This window comes from Carcharhinus amblyrhynchos, chromosome 33, assembly GCF_965287045.1.
Source record: "Carcharhinus amblyrhynchos chromosome 33, sCarAmb.v2.hapA, whole genome shotgun sequence".
In the NCBI taxonomy this organism is placed as follows: Eukaryota; Metazoa; Chordata; class Chondrichthyes; order Carcharhiniformes; family Carcharhinidae; genus Carcharhinus; species Carcharhinus amblyrhynchos.
In genome coordinates this window covers 14,944,288-14,970,639 of record NC_137356.1, presented here as the reverse complement: position 1 = coordinate 14,970,639, position 26,352 = coordinate 14,944,288, and the positions used below count along the sequence as shown (strand labels likewise).

At 44.1% G+C, this 26,352-nt stretch overlaps 1 protein-coding gene across 1 annotated transcript in view; it reads left to right on the top strand.

Moving 5' to 3' along the window:
- The first annotated feature begins 2,260 nt into the window (after nucleotides 1–2,260).
- The window catches only part of LOC145360912 (uncharacterized), a 56,710-nt gene continuing 32,618 nt past the window's right edge, over nucleotides 2,261–26,352 (top strand). Inside the window, exons 1-2 of the mRNA XM_080216415.1 lie at nucleotides 2,261–2,351; nucleotides 3,562–3,681. Of these exons, the coding sequence (XP_080072541.1) occupies nucleotides 2,261–2,351; nucleotides 3,562–3,681 (211 nt within the window). The remainder of the gene's footprint in view (nucleotides 2,352–3,561; nucleotides 3,682–26,352) is intronic.

Genomic DNA, 26,352 nt, shown 5'->3' with positions numbered 1-26,352 from the left:
GTGACTGGGGAATTCCTGACAGGTCCTGGTCCTGAGTTTGTGATCCATCATGCTTTGCATTCAGGATCAAAGCGGGGACTGTTACCAAACAGGCCATCTAAAATGGCAATTTCATAAATCAAATCAAAATCAAAAAAATCAGGTCAAATCAAAAAATCTTGGAGTTATTGGTCGGGTCCTTAACAGTTTAATACACTGAAGTTCCTCTTTATCTGTCTATCTTAGGCTTATTTCTATTTCCCACAATGCAGTTAATAACAGCCATCTTCTGACAATGTATTTAGTCATATATACAAAATTTACAGTACACTCAATGGAGTGGAAGCGCACACAGTGAAATAGAACACACACTAAATGAAATGGGAATTCACACCCTGTGGAATAGGGTTGTGTACACAATGGAATGTGAGTTTACAGATGTAGGAGAGCTCACTCAATGGAATCAGAATATACACATCTGGGAGTGGATACACTCTGGAATGGAGTGCACACTCAATGATCAGAGTCATAGAGGTTTACAGCATGGAAACAGGCCCTTTGGCCCAACTTGTCCATGCCGCCTTTTTTTTTAACAGTTAAGCTTGTCCCAATTGCCCGCATTTGGCCCATATCCCTCGATAGCCATCTTACTCCCATAATTGTCTAAACGCTTTTTTAAAGAAAAATTCTACTTACCTCTATTACTACCTCTGGCAGCTCATTCTGGACACTTGCCACCCTCTGAGTGAAAGATTTGCCCCTTTGGATTTTGTTATATCTCTTCCCTCTTACCTTAAACCTATGCCCTCTAGTTTTAGACTCCCCTATATTTGGGAAAAGGTATTCACTATCTCGCTGATCTATGCCCCTCATTATTTTATAGACTTTTGTAAGATCACCCCACACCTCCTACGCTCCACAGAAAAAAGTCTCCTTATAACTCAAACCATCAAGTCCTGGTAGCATCCTAGTAAATCTTTTCTGCACTCTTTCTAGTTTAATAATATCCTTCCTATAATAGGGTGACCAGAACTGTATACAGTATTCCATGCGTGGCCTTACCAATGTCTTGTACAACTTCAACAAGACATCCCAACTCCTGTATTCAATGTTCTGACCAATGAAACCAAGCATGCCGAATGCCTTCTTCACCATCCTGTCCACCAGTGACTCCACTTTCAATGAGTTATGAAGATGTACCCCTAGATCTCTTTGTACTATAATTCTCCCCAGTGCCCTACCATTAACTGAGTAAGTCCTGCCCTGGTTCGATCTACCAAAATGCATCACCTCGCATTTATCTAAATTAAACTCCATCTGCAATTTGCCAGCCCACTGGCCCAATTGATCAAGATCCTGTTGCAATCTGAAATAACCTTTTCACTTTCCACTATGCCACTAATCTTAGTGTCATCTGCAAACTTACTAACAGTTACAGATATGGGAATGCACACTCAATGCAATTAGAATATATACATTTGGGACTGGACACACAATGGAATGCGGGGGGGGGGGTGGTATAGTCAATGAAATGGAAGCATACACAAATGGGAGTTTATACATATGGGAGTGGACACACAATGGAATGGCAGCATACACTGTGGGAGTGGCCACAAAAGAGAATGGGAATGCATACTCAATGGAACGGGAGTTAACACAAAAAAGTTGGAAACTCAATAGAATGAGAGTGGGCAGTCAATGGACACATTCAGTGGAAATGGAAATATACACTTATGGGAGTGTATACTTAATGGAATGGGAGTATGAACATACGGGAGTGCACCATCAATGGAATGGGAGTGTACATTCAATGGTATGAGAGTATACACATTAGGGAACACTAAATGGAATAAGAATGCACAGTCATTGATATAGGAATTCACACTGAATGGAATGCCGATGGGAATGGAAATATACACATATGTGTGTGCATATCCAATGGGAATGGGAGTGCATACTCAATACAATGGAAGGAGACACTCAAAGGAAAAATGCTGGAAGGTTATGGATGAAAAGTTGATCTGTAACTTCAAATACGGTACAGAATTCCACAGAAAAGTAATTGGATAACCAGCTGTAGAAGTCATCGAGAGCATACAGGAAATTCAGTGGGGACACAAAGGGCGGGGGAACATCAAGAAATGGAAGTGAAAGTGCTAAAACGATCTTCGGACACAATCTGTGGCTTTCTATAAAAACCTGAAAACACAGCAAGTGGAACTGTGAGAAAGAGCTCACTTTTGTCTCATTGCCTCAAGACAAGAAGTTCATCCAGATGAGAATGGAGTTGCAAAATGACTATCAAAACTTTGAAGAGCTTCATCTTGATCAGCTGAGAAGCGACAGGAAAAAACAGGAAAACTTGAAGCCAGGTACACATCTAATCATTATTGCACAGGCTACTCAGTCCTTGTTAGTTGACTGGAAGTGATATGGAGATGCCAGCGTTGGACTGGGGTAAACACAGTAAGAAGTCTCACAACACCAGGTTAAAGTCCAACAGATTTATTTGGTAGCAAAAGCCACTAGCTTTTGGAGTGCTGCCCCTTCATCAGGTGAGTGAGATTTCAGTTCACAAACAGGGCAGATAAACAAACTCAATTTACAAAATAATGGTTGGAATGCGAGTCTTTACAGGTAATCAAGTCTTAAAGGTACAGACAATGTGAGTGGAGAAAGGGTTAAGCACAGGTTAAAGAGATGTGTATTGTCTCCAGACAGGACAGTTAGTGAGATTTTGCAAGTCATGGAGGTTACAGACAGTGTGACATGAACCCAAGATCCTGGTTGAGGCCGTCCTCATGTGTGCGGAACTTGGCTATCAGTCTCTGCTCAGCGACTCTGCGCTGTCGTGTGTTGTGAAGGCCGCCTTGGAGAATGCTGACCCGAAGATCAGAGGTTGAATGTCTGTGACCGCTGATTAGGCTAGAATTGACTAGAATCCAGTGAAAAGTAATTTTTCATTGGTTGAGAGAACACTTTGTCAGAAAATTCCACTCCTTTAGAAGAATTGATGGATTTTACAGCTAAAAATTGAATTAATGCAATGGGGACAGAACCCCCCAATCCACTATGACCTTTCCTTTAACTGATTGTGAAATTAATAACAAACAGTGGAATGAAACAGTGGGGTCAAAAAACAAACTGCGACCATTGATTCAATGGTGGTATTGACTTGGACTGATATCTGTGAGGAAGATTTTAAAGTAAAGATGCTGATGAGGGATGATGAAATGTTGAAGAATTGATGGGACAGAGCTGTGTGATGGATAATGGTCACTATTCCTTGTATGATGCAGATTACATGAGTAAATTACATTTCATAACTTCTTTTTATAACTGTCCTTAACTTGCGTCATTTCAGATTCCTGTCCAATTTAAATCATGTGGCTGCTGTTAATGAATGTTCTTTAATCGTAAAAATGTGAGTTCAGTGGTCTCAACCATTCAAAGTTAACAGTCTAGTGTTGACAGCAATACTTGGCTTCTCTTCTCCAGGTACAAATGAGGGATAATTTGGAGTCTTTTAAAGAAGACTGGTCCCTCTAATCTGTTCAATGATAACCCTCTTACTCTTTACAGAACACATTGCTCAAGCAGCAGATCCTGTCCGGGGAAAATGTTCACCTCTGGTCTTCTACATTCTCCTGGGTCTCTCCGCCCTGCTGTCTGTGGTGGTTCTAGGATCCGCAGTTATACTGTGTAAGTTTTGTGATATGACTAAATTATGGAACGTATTGTTGTGAATTCTGCAATGACAGTGCACAAAGTTAATTCAAAGATAGATGTAGATGAACGTGTATTAATGATTGTGATAACTGGAGGTGACTCGGTACGGCAGGTATAATACAAGAAGATTTATTCAACAAGAATGAAGGATTTGCAATATAATATCATTGGTCCCAACAACTCCTCAATTCACTCTTTCAACTTTCAGTCTCAGGGATGCGAGCCCTCGCTCCCAATTGGCTGAGATTCAGGCACTTATAGAATTCCTACAGTCCAGAGGGAAGCCATTTGGCCCATCGAGCCTGTACCAACAGCAATCCCACCCAGGCCCTATCCCTGTAACCCTACATATTTACCTTGTTAATCCCCCCTGAACTAAGGGACAATTTAGTGTGGGACAATTTAGGAGGGGAGGGGAGGAGGCAGGTCTGATCGTTGACTGGTGGTGAGGAGGGGGAGGGCTTATTGTTTGGTGGGGGGGTTGGGGGGGGCGCGAGGAGGGCTGATCATTGATCGTGGTAGAAGGGAGGGCTGACCATTGTCTTGTGGTGGGGGAGGGAGAGAGATCTGATCATTGCCTGGTGGGGGAGGAGGCGGTCATTGTCTGGTGGTGGGGGGGTGGGCTGATTGTTGTCTGGTGGTAGTTGTTGGGGGGGGGGAGGTCTGATCATTGTCTGGTTGTGGTGTCGGGGGGGGGTGCAATCGCTGTCTGGTGGGAAGAGAGGAGGACGTGGGTCAGGTGTTCCTCTGGGAGTTGGGGGGAGTGAAGCCGGATCATTCTCTGGGGGAGTGTGAGTGAGGCCAGATCATTCTCTGAGGGGGAGGAGGTGGGGGCGGGTGGGGGGTGGTGCTGGTGTTGAGTGAGGCCAGTCTGTTCTCTGAGGTAGGGAAGGCGGGGAGGGTGTGAGTTAGGCCAGACCTAGTAGAGGCAGGTACAATTTTATCTTTTAAAAAACATTTAGATAGTTACCTTGGTACGATGAGATTAGAGGGATGTGGGCCAAATGCAGGCAATTGGGATTAGCTTAGGGGTTTTTAAAAGAAATAAGGGCGGCATGGACAAGTTGGACCGAAGGGACTGTTTCCATGCTGTGAACCTCTATTACTCTAAGGATTTGCAAAACAACTACACAGGTCTGCTCCCAACAACTCCCTGACTTCCCCTGCCAACTGCCAGCCAGAGTTGGTTGCTATTGTGACCTGCTTGACTGGGACACCCTAACTCTCCCTCACACTAATAAGGATATCCCTGACATTCCACCAGCAAGGAAACTTTCAAAACTGAGCATTGATTGATTTGATTTATTATTGTCACATGTCTTGGGAAAATATTGTTTCTTATGTGCTGTATTGGCAGAGCATACTGTTCATAGAAAAGGAAAAGAGAGAATGAAATGTAGTATTACAGTCTCAGCTAGGGTGCAGAGAAAGGTCAACTTAATGCGAGGTAGGTCCATTCAAAAGTCTGATGGCAGCAGGGGAAAATGCTATTCTTAGGTTGGTTGGTAAGTGATCTTGGAGTTTTGTATCTTTTCCTCCAGAAGGAGGTGTAAGAGTATGGCTAGGGTGCATGGGGTCCTTGATTATGTTGGCTGCTTTTCCGAGGTAGTGGGAAATCAATGGATGGGAGACTGATTTGAGTGTTGGACTGGGCTTTGTTCATGACGCTTTGTAGTTTCTTGCAGTCCTGGACAAAGCAGGAGCCATACAAGCTATGACAAAATCAGAAAGAATGCTTTCTATCGTGCATCTGTAAAAGTTGGTGAGAGTTTTAATGGGTATGCCAAATTTCCTTAGTCTTCAGAAAGTAGAGGCTTTGGTGGGCTTTCTTAACTATACTGTTGGCATGGGGGAGACCAGGACAAGTTGTTGGTGATCTGAGCACCTAAAAATTTGAAGCCCTTGATCATTTCTACCTCAGCCCCATTGATGTAGACAGGGGCATGTTCTCCTTTATACTTGCTGAAGTTAATGACTATCTCTTTCATTTTGTTGACATTGAGGGAGAGATTATTGTCATCACACCAGTTCACCAGATTCTCTATCTCTGTCATGTACTCTGTCTCATCATTGTTTGAGATCCGACCCACTATGGTCAGCAAACCTGAAGGTCCAGTTCATTGCCATATTTCCACGAAAGCTTTGACTCCTTTAATGGCTGTTGCATTTCCGAGATCTTTCATCAGCAAATTTCATGATGATCTGACCTTAAAGTCAGGAGTCTCTGTAAAAATTGCTATAAAGAACAAAGAAAAGAACAAAGAAAAATACAGCACGGGAAACAGGCCCTTCGGTCCAACGAGCCCGCGCTGCCATCTTAACAATGTGCTTTTCCTCCTCCACCCTTGACCCATGTCTATGCTCGTGGTACCCCCATTGGAAACCAGATTGAGGGGAGAATAATTTAGGGACAATTTGTTACACCAATCAGCCTAAGAGCACATCTTTTGGGTGTGGGAGGAAACTGGAGCACCCGGAGAAAACCCACGCAAGCACGGGGAGAATGTGCAAATTCCCACAGACACAGGCCCAAATCCATGTATCTGTACTGCAAACAGTGATAGTCACTGAGCTGTCGTGGTGCCCATCTGCTGGTCCAGTTTAAGCGTACACTAACCACGTGAAGTACTAGGCCACTCTCGAAACATCCAAGAGCAGCCCACGCACAACCCACCGCGTGTATGCCCCTCATTGGACAACAAGGTGGACCAACACACCTGCGGAGTAAAAGGGACAAAACATCAACACATGTAACAGTTGATTTCCAGGAATGTCCCGAGGCTCTGATCCTTATTTAAAACAGTCTCCTCTAACCCTCCATCCCTATTTCGCTCATGTGTCTATATAAGTAAACTTTAAACAAGTCCAGCATGCCTGCCTCCACCACCTTACTTGGCAGCGCATTCCATATCCCCACGACCCTCAGTGTGAAAAACCTCCCTCTAGCATCCAAATTATACCTCGCCACCGCCCCCCCTCACCCTAAGCCCGTGGCCCCTCGTGATATTTGTCTCCAATCTAGGAAAAAGCCTGCCACTGTTTACTCTATCTATACACTTCATTATCTCATACACCTCTATTAGATCCCCCCTCATTCTCCGTCTTTCTAAGGAAAACAGCCCCAGTTTACCCAATCTTTCCTCATAACCCAGTCCTTCCATACCAGGCAGCATCCTGGTAAACCTCCTCTGCACTCCCTCCAGGGTGTGGTGGCATGGCCGCTTTAAGTGGGAGGTTTGAGATTCCTGAGGGCCATGTGATCGGGCCAGACCCAATGCAGTGTTGAGGCGGGAAGCAGAGCCAATCGGGTGTGAGGGGTGTATCCCGGGATGACGATGGACCCTCAGTTGGAAGTGGGAATGTGTGTTGTACAAAGTCAGTTGTTCCTGGGTTAGGGGCAGTTGTTGGTAATAGAGCCTTCGTTACTGTGAGTCACATGGAGTCTCCCTCCTTTTATCAGACCGACCCATCTCTGTGTTATCAGACAATGATGACCCTTCACCCGAGACATCGCTCGCAAGCTCAAAGGTCAGGGCTGCCATTTTGAAACTGAGACCTCATTGGTTATCTCAGCCAGAAGACGGAACACTCGCTCGGAATCACACTTATCAATGGATGGAAAATGTTTTGGCACTCGAAAGGAATATAACCCAACAAAAATAAACTGTTCCCGTAACGAGAGATGGTGGCAGAGGGCCAGAAGATGTGACATCGAGCTAGTATTACGGGAACTCTTCAAGGAAGAGAGAGACAGAAGCCGGAACTTTACCATCCTGCCCACCACGGGAATCGGAGCGGCCCAGGGGCACTCCATGGAAAGGTCCCACGGGTGGGATTTTACACTTTCTGGATGAGCAAGGCCAGAAAATCCCACCTCGAGAGAGAGGTTTAGGGAGGGAATTCCAGAGCCTAGTCCCCCCATCCCCAGCAAGCTTCCCCCTAATTGCCATCACTCTGCTATTGGCAGCCATTGGTAATAGATCCTTCATCAATAGCGGAGTGATGGGAATCAGGAGGAAGCTCAAGGGGCCAGAATTGATGGAGTGCAGAGATCTGACAGAATCACAAAATCCTACAGTGCACAACAGGTCCTTCAGCCCATCTAGTCTGCATCGTTGCACGAAAGGTTCTGCATTATCCACCTAATTCCACTTGCCAACACTGAACCCATAGTTGAGGATTTGTGCATCCTCAAGCTAACTCCTTGCAGTGAAATGTAGAAGTGGTCATGTTGGAACCTGTTCCCCAACGCAATGGGAACTAACCCAGTTTTTAACCCCCCACCTCCCCAAACAAAAGCAAATGGGGCATCATGTCAAAAATCCCTCAGGTGATTCAAGATTATCAGGCAGAACACTTACCCTCATCCTGAGTATAAACTCACTAATCTAACGGGGAATTAGACCAACACTTGGAGGAAGTGATATCCCTGTCTCTAATGTCTGTAAAGGCAATGAGGATGGTGAGAATGTTTCTCTGCAGTATTTTAGTTTATTTATAAGTAACAGGCAGGCTGACAGAAACACTGCAATGAAGTTACTGTGAAATTCCCCCAGTCGCTACACTCCAGCACCTGTTCGGGTCAATCCACCTAACCAGCGCATCTTTCGACTGTGGGAGGTAACCGGAGCATCTGGAGGAAACCCACACAGACACAGGGAGAATGTGCAAACTCCACGCAGACAGTGACCCAAGTCGAGAGTCGAACCTGGGTCCCTGGTGTTATGAGGCAGCAGCGCTAACCACTGTGCCACCGTGCTGCCCCAAATGTGCTTTGCCACAATCTGACCATCCTAACTGTAGCTGCATCATGAGGAGAGCAGAAGGACATCCATCGCCTCGATCCCATAAGATCACCTCTCAGGCACTAGTGTCTGGGTATTAGCAGGGCTAATATGAAGAGTTAGGGCCTGGGTGGGACTGTGTTTGGTGCAGACTTGATGGGCCGAATGGCTTCCTCCTGCACTCTACGTTTCCTATGGAAAAAACCTGATGGAACTTTTATCCAGAATGATTAAAATGATGAACTTCTGACATAATAAATAATTTATACAAATAATATTGATGCATTTTGGAGGAGGCTGGATAAGAAGGGGGCTGAAAACAAAGGATTAAAATTATGTATTCAGATGAGGAAAGATGGGAGGAGGCTTGAGTGGAACATAAATACTGCCATGGACTGATGAGGCTGAATAGCCTGGTTCTGTGCTTTATATCCTACGTAATCCTGTGTAACTTCACCACAACAGATGAGAATTGAACAGTTTTACCATTTCCTCATTTCATTCTCTCCTACCTCACATTGTAAACTCTCAAAATTAAATTCTCCCTGCTTCTCGTCTGCGTCTTTCTTGGGGAGTTGGTGAGCCCAGAGCTGTCTGGACCAGTTGGTACATGATGCCGAGCGATGTCAATTCCCGTACTGGCTGAGGTTATCCATGAAAGGCCCCACCTTCTCAACATTGGCCCTCCGTGAGGTGTGGTGATCATCAGGTTAACTCACGGAGGGGCAATGTTGAGACCCCTTAAAGGACTGAGGAGCCTTTTGGTCATCTAGGACTATGGTGATTTTTACTCTGCTCAATTCACTCACCTGTCCATGTCTACCTGATCTCTTTTGCATCTATCTATTTCACTGTGCTCAAAGCCTCTTGATTTTGACTTTCCCCTCTATGGAATTGTGCTTTGCTGAATTCCGAATCCAGATTTAATAGTGTAGCTTGATCCCAGCTCTGGTCCCTGGGACTAACCATGGCTAAACTCTCTCTAATTTGCATGTGATCTCTATGGAAGAGGGTGGTTTGTAACAGTCGTGGGATGGTGATGGTGGGGAATTGAATTTGGGGTAGAAAGATAGAAGTTGGATTTGCTGTGTGATTTTCTCCATTCAGGACAGGGGAGGCGAATGAAGTGTGAGCGAATGTGTGAGTTAAAGCCTTGTTTCTATTTCAGTTGCACAGATGCTCAGTGAAATGAAGGTGTCGGACACTGATTTGAAGATGGAAATTTCCCAGTTGAAGAGTACTGGTGAGTGTAAAATCCCAACCTGACTATGGAATCGTTTAGGTTCGAGGGTCATTAGATTGGTTTCACAGGTTGGCACAACATTGAGGGCTGAAGGGCCTGTACTGTGCCGTAATATTCTATGACAGATCCTTGTGTCTCCAATCCAGAGATTCCTCTTGCTTCTCAGAGATCATTCTCCTGGCAATCACCCCAAGACCATGTTCAAATCTTTTTGTGTCCAGAGAGTTTCAGCTCCACCTGTGGACAAAACAAGAAAGGATTCTGATCCAGTTTGTGGCAGGGTTACAAATAAAAATGTGTGTGCTTTAGTTTACTGCACTTAGTTTGTGTTAGGAGCCATGTGCTGACAACTGGGGTGGCATGGTGACACAGTGGTTAGTGCTGCTGCCTCACAGCTCCAGGGACCCGTGTTCAGTTCCCGCCTTGGGTCACTGTCTGTGTGGAGTTTGCACATTTTATCCATCTCTGTATGGGTTTCCTCCGGGTGCTCCAGTTTCCTCCCACAGTCTGAAAGTTGTGCTGGCTAGATGCCATGACCCAAACAGATGCTGGAGTGTGGCAACGAGGGGAATTTCACAGCAACTTCATTGTAGTGTTAATGTCAGCCATACTTGTGATGAATAAATAAACTTTAAATGTTATGCAATTTTTTTGTACATTTATCTCGGGGAGTCAGACTTAGGGGCAGATGGAATAGTTGTATCCAGCCCTCAATGTCCTGTGCTTAGAGTTTCTGAGTTTCTTGAATTAATTCATAAATCTCCCAGACCCTACTTCAGCAGTCCAGGAGCGCTGTGCCTTTCCAATTTCACCCAAATGCCTTGCAATGACATGCTAGTGTATATCTCCTCACAACCCTCCATCCTTAACCCTTTGTGCCACCACCTCCAGTGGTGGAATATTATTGTCTCAATGTTTGTCATTGCTTCCTGTCTCTCCTGTACCCATTTGCACCCATCAGCAACCGTGGGACACTGATAGCTGTGAGATCAGTGTTGCTGCAGCAAGACCCAAGTATACAAAATGCTTTATATTTGAATGCCTTTGAGTTAGAATTTTGCGGCAATGAAACAGGCCCTTTGGCCCAACTTGTCCATGCCACCCAGTTTTTACCACTAAGCTAATCCCAATTGCCTGCATTTGGCCATAATCCCTCTGAACCCATCGTACCCATGTAACTGTCTAAATGCTTTTTAAAAGAGAAAATTGTACCCGCCTCTACTACTACCCCTGGCAGCTCATTCCAGACACTCACCATCCTCTGGGAGAAAAATTGTCCCTTGGACTTTGTATTTCTCCCTTCACACCTTAAACCTATATCCTCTAGTTTTAGACTCCCTAGCTTTGGGAAAAATATTGACTATCGAGCTGATCTATGCCCCTCATTATCTTACAGTACTCTATAGGATCACCCCTAAGCCTCCTATGCTCCATTCTTTTGAGCATATTCACTGTTTTGTCACACCATCAATCTGTGCCTTGTAGGTAGTCAGATGGTGATCCATTAACCTAGAATATACAGCCTCTGACCTGCTGTAAATCGCCACCACTTTCCACTTTTCTGTGGCTGGTTCAGTTAAGTGTCTGTTCAGTGGTGACCCCAGATGTTGATGATGAAATATTTGCCATTGAATTTCAAATGGAGGGGATTAGAATCTCTCTTGTTGAAGAAGAACATTTCCTGGTACTTGTGTGACACAAATCTCTTTTTTTCTGCTGAGTGATCCAGAGGTTGTTTTATTTTTCATTGTGTTTGTCAGGGATTTTCTCTCTCTATGCTTCCTTTTTAAGATTTTTATAGTTTTATATAAATGTGTTTAGAAATACCATCGTTTACAAAGTAAATCTGGAGAGAAGGTGATAATGGTCTCTTGGTGAAACAGTGTGACATCATCTAAAGGGATGTTTCTCTTACAGTTACAGGAGTATCTGAGGATACAAACCTCTCACTTGCTGAACTGAGAACCAACATTTCACAGATGGAGGACAGTAAGTTTAATAACCATCAGAGGGTTTATAACTTTCAAGTATTTATACTGTAAGCTATCAGAATGTTAACACTGGAGTCAGCTGGATTGATCATACTGTACAGCTCAAGAGATTCCAAGTCAATCAGTGTTGAAATGCAGTTGTCATGTTTTTGTCACTTAATCTATCAATCTATCATTGCAATGTTATGCTCCCACCTCCAACACTCACTGTGTCACCAATCTTTGTGTGATTAGCAAACTATGGGCGGCATGGTGGCATAGTTTGATCACAACAGGTGAGAATTGAACATTTTACCATTTCCTCATTTCATTCTCTCTTGTCTCACATTGCAAATTCTCTAAATTAAATTCTCTCTGCTGCCCGTGTGCGTCTTTCTTGGGGAGTTGATTGGCCCAGAGCTGTCTGGACCAGTTGGTACATGATGCAGAGTGATGCCAACAGAGTGGGTTCAATTCCCGTACTGGCTGAGGTTATCCCTGGCCCTTTCTTCTCAACATTGTCCCTCCGTGAAATATGGTGATCATCAGGTTAAATCACCAGCAGCCAGCTCTCCCTCTCAAAGGACTGAGGAGCCTTTTGGTCATCTAGGACTATGGTGATTTTTACTCTGCTCAATTCGCTCACTTGTCCATGTCTACCCGATTTCTTTTGCATCTATCTATTCCACTGTGCTCAAAGCCTCTTGATTTTGACTTTTCCCTCGATGGAATTGTGCTTTGCTGAATTCCGAATCCAGATTTAATAGTGTAGCTTGATCCCAGCTCTGGTCCCTGGGACTAACCATGGCTAAACTCTCTCTAATTTGCATGTGTTCTCTATGGAAGAGGTGGTTTGTAACAGTCCTGGGATGGTGATGGTGGGGAATTGAATTTGGGGTAGAAAGATAGAAGCTGGATTTGCTGTGTGATTTTCTCCATTAAGGACAGGGGAGGCGAATGAAGTGTGAGCGAATGTGTGAGTAGCGAATGTGTGGGTTAAAGCCTTGTTTCTATTTCAGTTACACAGATGCTCAGTAAAATGAAGATGTCGGGCACTGATTTGAAGATGGAAATTTCCCAGTTGAAGAGTACTGGTGAGTGTAAAATCCCAACCTGACAGATCCTTGTGTCTCCAATCCAGAGATTCCTCTAGCTTCTCAGAGATCATTCTCCTGGCAATCACCCCAAGACCATGTTCAAATCTTTTTGTGTCCAGAGAGTTTCAGCTCCACCTGTGGACAATACAAGAAAGGATTCTGATCCAGTTTGTGGCAGGGTTACAGATAAAAAGAGTGTGCTTTCGTTTACTGCATTTTGTTTGTGTTAGGAACCATGTGCTGATAACTGGTGGACACAGTGGTTAGTGCTGCTGCCTTACAGCTCCAGGGACCTGTGTTCAATTCCCACCTTGGGTCACTTTCTGGATGGGGTTTGCACATTGTATCCATCTCTGTATGGGTTTCCTCCGGGTGCTCTATGGGTGGCACAGTGGCATATTTGTTAGCCCTGCTGCCTCACAGCTCCAGGGGCCTTGGTTCGATTCCTGGCTTAGGTCACTGTCAGTGTGACTTCTGGACAGTCTCCTCATCTCTGCATGGATTTCCTCTGGCTGCTTCAGTTTCCTCCCACAGTCCAAAGCCATGTTTGTTAGGTAACATTGGTAATGAAAAATTGACCTTAGTGTCAGGGAATTAACAGGGTAAATATGTAAAATTAGGGTCTGGGTGGTATTGTGGTTGGTACAGACTTGATGGGCCAAATGGCCTCTTCCTGCACTCTATGTATTCTATGGAAGAAATCTGATGGAAACTTTATCCAGAATGATTAAAATGATGAACTGGTTGACAGAGGGAATGGTTGATACAAACAATATTGATGCATTTTGGGGGAGGCTAGATAAGAAGGGAGCTGGCAGTAAAGGATTAAAATTATGTATTCAGATGAGGAAAGATGGGAGGAGGCTTGAGTGGAACATAAATACTGCCATGGACTGATGAGGCTGAATAATGTGGCTCTGTGCTTTATATTCTACGTAATCCTGTGTAACTTCACCACAACAGATGAGAATTGAACATTTCCTCATTTCATTCTCCTTTATCTCACGTTGCAAACTCTCTAAATTAAATTCTCTCTGCTACCCGTGTGCACCTTTCTTGGGGAGTTGATTGGCCCAGAGTTGTCTGGACCAGTTGGTACATGATGCTAAGAATGTGGGCTCAATTCCCGTACTAGCTGAGGCCCCACCTTCTCAACATTGCCCCTCCGTGAGGTATGGTGATCATCAGGTTAAATCCCCAGCAGCCACCTCTCCCTCTCAAAGGACTGAGGAGCCTTTTGGTCATCTAGGACTATGGTGATTTTTACTCTGCTCAATTCACTCACCTGTCCGTGTCTACTTGATCTCTTTTGCATCTATCTATTTCATGTGCTCAAAGCCTCTTGATTTTGACTTTTCCCTCTATGGAATTGTGCTTTGCTGAATTGCGAATCCAGATTTAATAGTGTAGCTTGATCCCAGCTCTGGTCCCTGGGACTAACCATGGCTAAACTCTCTCTAATTTGCATGTGATCTCTGTGGAAGAGGTGGTTTGTAACAGTCGTGGGATGGTGATGGTGGGGAATTGAATTTGGGGTAGAAAGATAGAAGCTGGATTTGCTGTGTGATTTTCTCCATTAAGGACAGGGAAGGCGAATGAAGTGTGAGCGAATGTGTGTTAGCGAATGTGTGGGTTAAAGCCTTGTTTCTATTTCAGTTACACAGATGCTCAGTAAAATGAAGATGTCGGACACTGATTTGAAGATGGAAATTTCCCAGTTGAAGAGTACTGGTGAGTGTAAAATCCCAACCTGACAGATCCTTGTGTCTCCAAACCAGAGATTCCTCTAGCTTCTCAGAGATCATTCTCCTGACAATCACCCCAAGACCATGTTCAAATCTTTTTGTGTCCAGAGAGTTTCATCTCCACCTGTGGACAATACAAGAAAGGATTCTGATCCAGTTTGTGGCAGGGTGACAAATAAAAAGAGTGTGCTGTGGGTGACTGAATTTAGTTTGTATTAGGAACCATGCATTGATAACTGGGGTGGCACAGTGACACAGTGGTGAGCACAGCTGCCTCACAACGCCAGGGACCCGTGTTCAATTCCCACCTTGGGTCACTTTCTGGATGGAGTTTGCACATTCTCCCCATCTCTGCGTGGGTTTCTTCCAGGTGCTCCACTTTCCTCCCACAATGTGAAAGTTATCCTGCTAGGTGCATTGACCTGAACAGGTGCCAGAATGCGGCAACGAGGGGAATTTCACAGTAACTTCATTGTAGTGTTAATGTAAGCCATACTTGTGACTAATAATTAAGCATTAAATGTTATGCAATATATTGCATGTTTGTCTTGGTGAGTCAGATTTAGAGGCAGATGGAATAGTTGTATCCAGCCCTTAGAGTTTGATGAGTTTCTTGAATTAATTCATAAATCTCCCAGACCCTACATCAGCAGTCCAGGAGAGTTGTGCCTTTACAATTTCACCCAAGTGCCTTGCAATGACATGCTAGTGTATATCTCCTCACAACCCTCCATCCTTAACCCACTTTGTGCCACCACCTCCAGTGGTGGAATATTATTACCTCAATGTTTGTCATTGCTTCCTGTCTCTCCTGTACACTTTTGAACCCATCAGCAGCCGTGGGACACTGATAGCTGTGAGATCAGTGTTGCTGCAGCAAGATCCAAGTGTACGAAATGCTTTATATTTGAATGCCTTTGAGTTAGAATTCTGTAGCGTTGAAACAGGCCCTTTGGCCCAACTTGTCCATGCTGCCCAGTTCTTACCACTAAGCTAATCCCAATTGCCTGCATTTGGCCCACATCCCTCTGAACCCATCTTACCCATGTAACTGTCTAAATGCTTTTTAAAAGAGAAAATTGTACCCGCCTCTACGACTACCTGTTGCAGCTCATTCCAGACACTCACCATCCTCTGGGAGAAAAGTTGTCCCTCTGGACTCTTTTGTATCTCTCGCCTCTCACCTTAAACCTATATCCTCTAGTTTTATAATCTCCTACCTTTGGGAAAGGTATTGACTATTGAGCCGATCTATGCCCCTCATTATTTTACAGTACTCTATAGGATCACCCCTAAGCCTCCTGTGCTCCATTGTGTTGGACATATTCACTGTTGTGTCACACCACCAATTGCTGCCTTGTAGGTAGTCAGATGGTGATCCATAAACTGTAGAATACACAGCCTCTGACCTGCTTCAGATTGCCTCCACTTTTCTGTGGCTGGTTCATTTAAGTTTCTGTCCAATGGTGAACCCAGATGTTGATGATGAAATATTTCCCATTGAATTTCAAATGGAGGGGATTAGAATCTCTCTTGTTGAAGAAGATCATTTCCTGGTACTTGTGTGGCACAAATCTCTTTTTTTCTGCTGAGTGATCTAGAGGTTATTTTGTTTTTCATTGTGCTTGTCAGGGATTTTCACTCTCTATGCTTCCTTTTTAAGATTTTTATTCTTTTATATAAACGTGTTTAGAAATACCATCGTTTACAAAGTAAATCTGGAGAGAAGGTGATAATGGTCTCTTGGTGAAACAGTGTGACATCATCTAAAGGGATGTTCCTCTTACAGTTACAGGAATATCTGAGGAGACAAACCTCTCACTTGCTGAACTTAGAACCAACATTTCACAGATGGAGGACAGTAAGTTTAATAACCTTCAGAGGGTTTATAACTTTCCAGTGTTTATACTGTAAGCTGTCAGAATGTTAACACTGGAGTCAGCTGGATTGATCATACTGTACAGCTCAAGAGATTCCTAGTCAATCAGTGTTGAAATGCAGTTGTCATGTTTTTGTCACTTAATCTATCAATCTATCATTGTAATGTTATGCTCTCACCTCCAACACTCACTGTGCCACCAATCTTTGTGTGATCAGCAATCTATGGGCGGCATGGTGGCATAGCAGTTAGCACTACTGCCTCACAGCTCCAGGGGCCTTGGTTCGATTCCCGGCTTAGGTCACTGTCTGTGTGGATTCTGCACATTCTCCTCATGTCTGCATGGGTTTCCTCCAGGTGCTTCGGTTTCCTCCCAGAGTCCGGAAGCCATGCTGTTTAGGTACAGCGGCCATGAAAAATTGACCCTAGTGTCAGAGGATTAGCAGGGTACATATGTAGGATTAGGGCCTGGGTGGGATTGTGTTTGGTACGGACTTGATGGGCCGAATGGCCTCCTCCTGCACTCTATGTATTCTATGGAAGAAATCTGATGGAACCTTTATCCAGAATGATTAAAATGATGAACTGGTTGACAGAGGGAATGGTTGATACAAACAATATTAATGCATTTTGGGGGAGGCTAGAAAAGAAGGGAGCTGGCAATAAAGGATTAAAATTATGTATTCAGATGAGGAAAGATGGGAGGAGGCTTGAGTGGAACATAAATACTGCCATGGACTGATGACGCTGAATATCCTGGTTCTGTGCTTTATATCCTATGTAATCCTGTGTAACTTTGCCACAACAGATGAGAATTGAACATTTCCTCATTTCATTCTCTCTTACCTCACATTGCAAACTCTCTAAATTAAATTCTCTCTGCTACCCATGTGCACCTTTCTTGGGGAGTTGATTGGCCCAGAGCTGTCTGGACCAGTTGGTACATGATGCCAAGAGTGTGGGCTCAATTCCCGTACTGGCTGAGGCCCCACCTTCTCAACATTGCCCCACCGTGAGTTATGGTGATCATCAGGTTAAATCACCAGCAGCCAGCTCTCCCTCTCAAAGGACTGAGCAGCCTTTTGGTCATCTAGGACTATGGTGATTTTTACTCTGCTCAATTCGCTCACCTGTCCATGTCTGCCTGATCTCTTTTACATCTATCTATTTCACTGTGCTCAAAGCCTCTTGATTTTGACTTTTCCCTCTGTGGAATTGTGCTTTGCTGAATTCTGAATCCAGATTTAATAGTGTAGCTTGATCCCAGCTCTGGTCCCTGGGACTAACCATGGCTAAACTCTCTCTAATTTGCATGTGATCTCTATGGAAGAGGTGGTTTGTAACAGTCGTGGGATGGTGATGGTGGGGAATTGAATTTGGGGTAGAAAGATAGAAGTTGAACTTGCTGCGTGATTTTCTCCATTAAGGACAGGGGAGGCAAATGAAGTGTGAGCGAATGTGTGTTAGCGAATGTGTGAGTTAAAGCCTTGTTTCTATTTCAGTTACACAGATGCTCAGTAAAATGAAGATGTCGGACACTGATTTGAAGATGGAAATTTCCCAGTTGAAGAGCACTGGTGAGTGTAAAATCCCAACCTGACAGATCCTTGTGTCTCCAATCCAGAAATTCCTCTAGCTTCTCAGAATCTTTCTCCTGGCAATCACCCCAAGACCATGTTCAAATCTTTTTGTGTCCAGAGAGTTTCATCTCCACCTATGGACAATACAAGAAAGAATTCTGATCCAGTTTGTGGCAGGATTACAAATAAAAAGAGTGTGCTTTGGTTTACTGCATTTAGTTTGTATTAGGAACTATGCACTGATAACTGGGGTGGCACAGTGACACAGTGGTGAGCGCTGCTGCCTCACAGCGCCAGGGACCCGTGTTCAATTCCCGCCTTGGGTCATTTTCTGGATGGAGTTTGCACATTCTCCCCATCCCTGCATGGGTTTCTTCCGGGTGCCCCAGTTTCCTCCCACAATCTGAAAGTTGTGCTGTGAGGTGCATTGACCTGAACAGGCGCCAGAATGTGGCGACTCGCGGAATTTCACAGTAACTTCATTGTAGTGTTAATGTAAGCCATACTTGTGACTAATAAATAAGCATTAAATGTTATGCAATATATTGTACGTTTATCTCGGGGAGTCAGACTTAGGGGCAGATGGAATAGTTGTATCCAGCCCTCAATGTCCTGTGCTTAGAATTTGCTGAGTTTCTTGAATTCATTCATAAATCTCCCAGACCCTACGTCAGCAGTCCAGGAGAGCTGTGCCTTTCCAACATCACCCAAATGCCTTGTAATGACATACTAGTGTATATCTCCTCACAACCCTCCATCCTTAACCCACTCTGTGCCACCACCTCCAGTGGTGGAATATTATTATCTCAATGTTTGTCATTGCTTCCTGTCTCTCCTGTACCCATTTGCACCCATCAGCAGCCGTGGGACACTGATAGCTGTGAGATCAGTGTTGCTGCAGCAAGATCCAAGTGTACGAAATGCTTTATATTTGAATGCCTTTGAGTTAGAATTTTGTGCCATTGAAACAGGCCCTTCAGCCCAACTTGTCCATGCTGCCCAGTTCTTACCACTAAGCTAATCCCAATTGCCTGCATTTGGCCCACATCCCTCTGAACCCATCTTACCCATGTAACTGTCTAAATGCTTTTTAAAAGAGAAAATTGTACCCACCTCTACTACTACCTCTGGCAGCTCATTCCAGACACTCACCATCCTCTGGGAGAAAAATTGTCCCTCTGGACTCTTTTGTATCTCTAGCCTTTCACCTTAAACCTATATCCTCTAGTTTTATAATCTCCTACCTTTGGGAAAGGTATTGACTATTGAGCCGATCTATGCCCCTCATTATTTTACAGTACTCTATAGGATCACCCCTAAGCCTCCTGTGCTCCATTGTGTTGGATATATTCACTGTTGTGTCACACCACCAATTGCTGGTAGTCAGATGGTGATCCATAAACTGTAGAATATACAGACTCTGACCTGCTTCAGATTGCCTCCACTTTTCTGTGGCTGGTTCATTTAAGTTTCTGTCCAATGGTGAACCCAGATGTTGATGATGAAATATTTCCCATTGAATTTCAAATGGAGGGGATTAGAATCTCTCTTGTTGAAGAAGATCATTTCCTGGTACTTGTGTGGCACAAATCTCTTTTTTTCTGCTGAGTGATCTAGAGGTTATTTTGTTTTTCATTGTGCTTGTCAGGGATTTTCACTCTCTATGCTTCCTTTTTAAGATTTTTATTCTTTTATATAAACATGTTTAGAAATACCATCGTTTACAAAGTAAATCTGGAGAGAAGGTGATAATGGTCTCTTGGTGAAACAGTGTGACATCATCTAAAGGGATGTTCCTCTTACAGTTACAGGAATATCTGAGGAGACAAACCTCTCACTTGCTGAACTTAGAACCAACATTTCACAGATGGAGGACAGTAAGTTTAATAACCATCAGAGGGTTTATAACTTTCCAGTGTTTATACTGTAAGCTATCAGAATGTTAACACTGGAGTCAGCTGGATTGATCATACTGTACAGCTCAAGAGATTCCTAGTCAATCAGTGTTGAAATGCAGTTGTCATGTTTTTGTCACTTAATCTATCAATCTATCATTGTAATGTTATGCTCCCACCTCCAACACTCACTGTGCCACCAATCTTTGTGTGATCAGCAATCTATGGGCGGCATGGTGGCATAGCAGTTAGCACTACTGCCTCACAGCTCCAGGGGCCTTGGTTCGATTCCCGGCTTAGGTCACTGTCTGTGTGGATTCTGCACATTCTCCTCATGTCTGCATGGGTTTCCTCCAGGTGCTTCGGTTTCCTCCCAGAGTCCGGAAGCCATGCTGTTTAGGTACAGCGGCCATGAAAAATTGACCCTAGTGTCAGAGGATTAGCAGGGTACATATGTAGGATTAGGGCCTGGGTGGGATTGTGTTTGGTATGGACTTGATGGGCCGAATAGCCTCCTCCTGCACTCTATGTATTCTATGGAAGAAATCTGATGGAACCTTTATCCAGAATGATTAAAATGATGAACTGGTTGACAGAGGGAATGGTTGATACAAACAATATTAATGCATTTTGGGGGAGGCTAGAAAAGAAGGGAGCTGGCAATAAAGGATTAAAATTATGTATTCAGATGAGGAAAGATGGGAGGAGGCTTGAGTGGAACATAAATACTGCCATGGACTGATGACGCTGAATATCCTGGTTCTGTGCTTTATATCCTATGTAATCCTGTGTAACTTCGCCACAACAGATGAGAATTGAACATTTCCTCATTTCATTCTCTCTTACCTCACATTGCAAACTCTCTAAATTAAATTCTCTCTGCTACCCATGTGCACCTTTCTTGGGGAGTTGATTGGCCCAGAGCTGTCTGGACCAGTTGGTACATGATGCCAAGAGTGTGGGCTCAATTCCCGTACTGGCTGAGGCCCCACCTTCTCAACATTGCCCCTCCGTGAGGTATGGTGATCATCAGGTTAAATCACCAGCAGCCAGCTCTCCCTCTCAAAGGACTGAGCAGCCTTTTGGTCATCTAGGACTATGGTGATTTTTACTCTGCTCAATTCGCTCACCTGTCCATGTCTACCTGATCTCTTTTGCATCTATCTATTCCACTGTGCTCAAAGCCTCTTGATTTTGACTTTTCCCTCTGTGGAATTGTGCTTCGCTGAATTCTGAATCCAGATTTAATAGTGTAGCTTGATCCCAGCTCTGGTCCCTGGGACTAACCATGGCTAAACTCTCTCTAATTTGCATGTGATCTCTATGGAAGAGGTGGTTTGTAACAGTCGTGGGATGGTGATGGTGGGGAATTGAATTTGGGGTAGAAAGGTAGAAGTTGGACTTACTGTGTGATTTTCTCCATTAAGGACAGGGGAGGCGAATGAAGTGTGAGCGAATGTGTGAGTTAGCGAATGTGTGAGTTAAAGCCTTGTTTCTATTTCAGTTACACAGATGCTCAGTAAAATGAAGATGTCGGACACTGATTTGAAGATGGAAATTTCCCAGTTGAAGAGTACTGGTGAGTGTAAAATCCCAACCTGACAGATCCTTGTGTCTCCAATCCAGAGATTCCTCTAGCTTCTCAGAGATCATTCTCCTGGCAATCACCCCAAGACCATGTTCAAATCTTTTTGTGTCCAGAGAGTTTCATCTCCACCTGTGAACAAAACAAGAAAGGATTCTGATCCAGTTTGTGGCAGGATTACAAATAAAAAGAGTGTGCTTTGGTTTCCTGCATTTAGTTTGTATTAGGAACTATGCACTGATAACTGGGGTGGCACAGTGACACAGTGGTGAGCACTGCTGCCTCACAGCGCCAGGGACCCGTGTTCAATTCCCGCCTTGGGTCATTTTCTGGTCGGAGTTTGCACATTCTCCCCATCCCTGCATGGGTTTATTCCGGGTGCTCCAGTTTCCTCCCACAAACTGAAAGTTGTGCTGCGAGGTGCATTGACCTGAACAGGCGCCAGAATGTGGCGACTCGCGGAATTTCACAGTAACTTCATTGTAGTGTTAATGTAAGCCATACTTGTGACTAATAAATAAGCATTAAATGTTATGCAATATAGTGCATGTTTATCTCGATGAGTCAGACTTAGGGGCAGATGGAATAGTTGTATCCAGCCCTCAATGTCCTGTGCTTAGAGTTTGCTGAGTTTCTTGAATTCATTCATAAATCTCCCAGACCCTACTTCAGCAGTCCAGGAGAGCTGTGCCTTTCCAACTTCACCCAAATGCCTTGCAATGACATGCTAGTGTATATCTCCTCACTACCCTCCATCCTTAACCCACTTTGTGCCACCACCTCCAGTGGTGGAATATTATTATCTCAATGTTTGTCATTGCTTTCTGTCTCTCCTGTACCCATTTGCACCCATCAGCAGCCGTGGGACACTGATAGCTGTGAGATCAGTGTTGCTGCAGCAAGATCCAAGTGTACGAAATGCTTTATATTTGAATGCCTTTGAGTTAGAATTCTGTAGCGTTGAAACAGGCCCTTTGGCCCAACTTGTCCATGCTGCCCAGTTCTTACCACTAAGCTAATCCCAATTGCCTGCATTTGGCCCACATCCCTCTGAACCCATCTTACCCATGTGACTGTCTAAATGCTTTTTAAAAGAGAAAATTGTACCCACCTCTACTACTACCTCTGGCAGCTCATTCCAGACACTCACCATCCTCTTGGTGAAAAATTGTCCCTCTGGACTCTTTTGTATCTCTCGCCTCTCACCTTAAACCTATATCCTCTAGTTTTATAATCTCCTACCTTTGGGAAAGGTATTGACTATCGAGCCGATCTATGCCCCTCATTATCTTACAGTACTCTATAGGATCACCCCTAAGCCTCCTATGCTCCATTCTTTTGAGCATATTCACTGTTTTGTCACACCATCAACTTGTGCCTTGTAGGTAGTCAGATGGTGATCCATTAACCTAGAATATACAGCCTCTGACCTGCTGTAAATCGCCACCACTTTCCACTTTTCTGTGGCTGGTTCAGTTAAGTGTCTGCTCAGTGGTGACCCCAGATGTTGATGATGAAATATTTGCCATTGAATTTCAAATGGAGGGGATTAGAATCTCTCTTGTTGAAGAAGAACATTTCCTGGTACTTGTGTGACACAAATCTCTTCTGCTGAGTGATCCAGAGCTTATTTTGTTTTTCATTGTGTTTGTCAGGGATTTTCACTCTCTGTGATTCCTTTTTAAGATTTTTATACTTTTATATAAATGTGTTTAGAAATACCACCGTTTACAAAGTAAATCTGGAGAGAAGGTGATAATGGTCTCTTGGTGAAACAGTGTGACATCATCTAAAGGGATGTTTCTCTTACAGTTACAGGAATATCTGAGGAGACAAACCTCTCACTTGCTGAACTTAGAACCAACGTTTCACAGATGGAGGACAGTAAGTTTAATAACCATCAGAGGGTTTATAACTTTCAAGTATTTATACTGTAAGCTATCAGAATGTTAACACTGGAGTCGGCTGGATTGATCATACTGTACAGCTCAAGAGATTCCTAGTCAATCAGTGTTGAAATGCAGTTGTCATGTTTTTGTCACTTAATCTATCAATCTATCATTGAAATGTTATGCTCCCACCTCCACCACTCACTGTGCCACCAATCTTTGTGTGATCAGCAAACTATGGGCGGCACGTGGCGTAGCAGTTAGCACTACTGCCTCACAGCTCCAGGGGCCTTGGTTCGATTCCCGGCTTAGGTCACTGTCTGTGTGACTACTGCACATTCTCCCCATGTCTGCATGGGTTTCCTCCGGGTGCTTCGGTTGCCTCCCAGAGTCCGAATGCCATGTTGTTTAGGTACATCGGCCATGAAAAATTGACCCTAGTGTCAGAGGATTAGCAGGATAAAATATGTCGGATTAGGGCCTGGGTGGGATTGTGTTTGGTACAGACTTGATGGACCAAATGTCCTCCTCCTGCACTCTATGTATTCTGTGGAAGAAATCTGATGGAACCTTTATCCAGAATGATTAAAATGATGGACTGGTTGACAGAGGGAATGGTTGATACAAACAATATTGATGCATTTTGGGGGAGGCTAGATAAGAAGGGAGCTGGCAATAAAGGATTAAAATTATGTATTCAGATGAGGAAAGATGGGAGAAGGCTTGAATGGAACATAAATACTGCCATGGACTGATGACGCTGAATATCCTGGTTCTGTGCTTTATATCCTATGTAATCCTGTGTAACTTCGCCACAACAGATGAGAATTGAACATTTCCTCATTTCATTCTCCTTTATCTCACATTGCAAACTCTCGAAATTAAATTCTCTCTGCTACCCGTGCGCACCTTTCTTGGGGAGTTGATTGGCCCAGAGCTGTCTGGACCAGTTGGTACATGATGCCAAGAGTGTGGGCTCAATTCCCGTACTGGCTGAGGCCCCACCTTCTCAACATTGCCCCTCCGTGAGGTATGGTGATCATCAGGTTAAATCCCCAGCAGCCACCTCTCCCTCTCAAAGGACTGAGAAGCCTTTTGGTCATCTAGGACTATGGTGATTTTTACTCTGCTCAATTCGCTCACCTGTCCATGTCTACCTGATCTCTTTTGCATCTATCTATTTCACTGTGCTCAAAGCCTCTTCATTTTGACTTTTCCCTCTATGGAATTGTGCTTTGCTGAGTTGCGAATCCAGATTTAATAGTGTAGCTTGATCCCAGCTCTGGTCCCTGGGACTGACCATGGCTAAACTCTCTCTAATTTGCATGTGATCTCTGTGGAAGAGGTGGTTTGTAACAGTCCTGGGACGGTGATGGTGGGGAATTGAATTTGGGGTAGAAAGATAGAAGTTGGATTTGCTGTGTGATTTTCTCCATTAAGGACAGGGGAGGCGAATGAAGTGTGAGCGAATGTGTGAGTTAGCGAATGTGTGAGTTAAAGCCTTGTTTCTATTTCAGTTACACAGATGCTCAGTAAAATGAAGATGTCAGACACTGATTTGAAGATGGAAATTTCCCAGTTGAAGAGTACTGGTGAGTGTAAAATCCCAACCTGACAGATCCTTGTGTCTCCAATCCAGAGATTCCTCTCGCTTCTCAGAGATCATTCTCCTGGCAATCACCCCAAGACCATGTTCAAATATTTTTGTGTCCAGAGAGTTTCAGCTCCACCTGTGGACAAAACAAGAAAGGATTCTGATCCAGTTTGTGGCAGGGTTACAAATAAAAAGAGTGTGCTTTGGTTTACTGCATTTAGTTTGTGTTAGGAGCCATGCACTGATAACTGGGGTGGCACAGTGACACAGTGGTGAGCTCTGCTTCCTCACAGATCCAGGGACCTGTGTTCGATTCCCACCTTGGGTCACTTTCTGGATGGAGTTTGCACATATTCCCCATCTCTGTGTGGGTTTCCTCCAGGTGCTCCAATCTCCTCCCACAGCCTAAAATTTGTGCTGACTCGGTGCATTGATCCGAATGGTGCCAGAGTTTGGCGACTATGGGAATTTCACAATAACTTCATTGTAGTGTTACTGTAAGCCGTACTTGTGACTAATAAATAAGCATTAAATGTAATGCAATATATTGTTCTTGAACTAATTCATAAATCTCCCAGACCCTACATCAGCAGTCCAGGAGAGCTGTGCCTTTCCAATTTCACCCAAGTGCCTTGCAATGACATGCTAGTGTATATCTCCTCACAACCCTCCATCCTTAACCCACTTTGTGCCACCACCTCCAGTGGTGGAATATTATTATCTCAATGTTTGTCATTGCTTTCTGTCTCTCCTGTACTCTTTTGCACCCATCAGCAACCGTGGGACACTGATAGCTGTGAGATCAGTGTTGCTGCAGCAAGACCCAAGTATACAAAATGCTTTATATTTGAATGCCTTTGAGTTAGAAGTTTGCAGCATTGAAACAGGCCCTTTGGCCCAACTTGTCCATGCTGCCCAGTTTTTACCACTAAGCTAATCCCAATTGACTGCATTTGGCCATAATCCCTCTGTACCCATCTTACCCATGTAACTATCTAAACACTTCTTAAAAGACAAAATTGTACCCACCTCTACTATTAACTCTGGCAGCTCATTCCAGGCACTCACCACTCTCTGGGTGAAAAATTGTCCCTCTGGACTCTTTTGTATCTCTCGCCTCTCACCTTAAACCTATATCCTCTAGTTTTATAATCTCCTACCTTTGGGAAAGGTATTGACTATCGAGCTGATCTATGCCCCTCATTATTTTACAGTACTCTATAGGATCACCCCTAAGCCTCCTATGCTCCATTCTTTTGAGCATATTCACTGTTTTGTCACACCATCAATCTGTGCCTTGTAGGTAGTCAGATGGTGATCCATTAACCTAGAATATACAGCCTCTGACCTGCTGTAAATCGCCACCACTTTCCACTTTTCTGT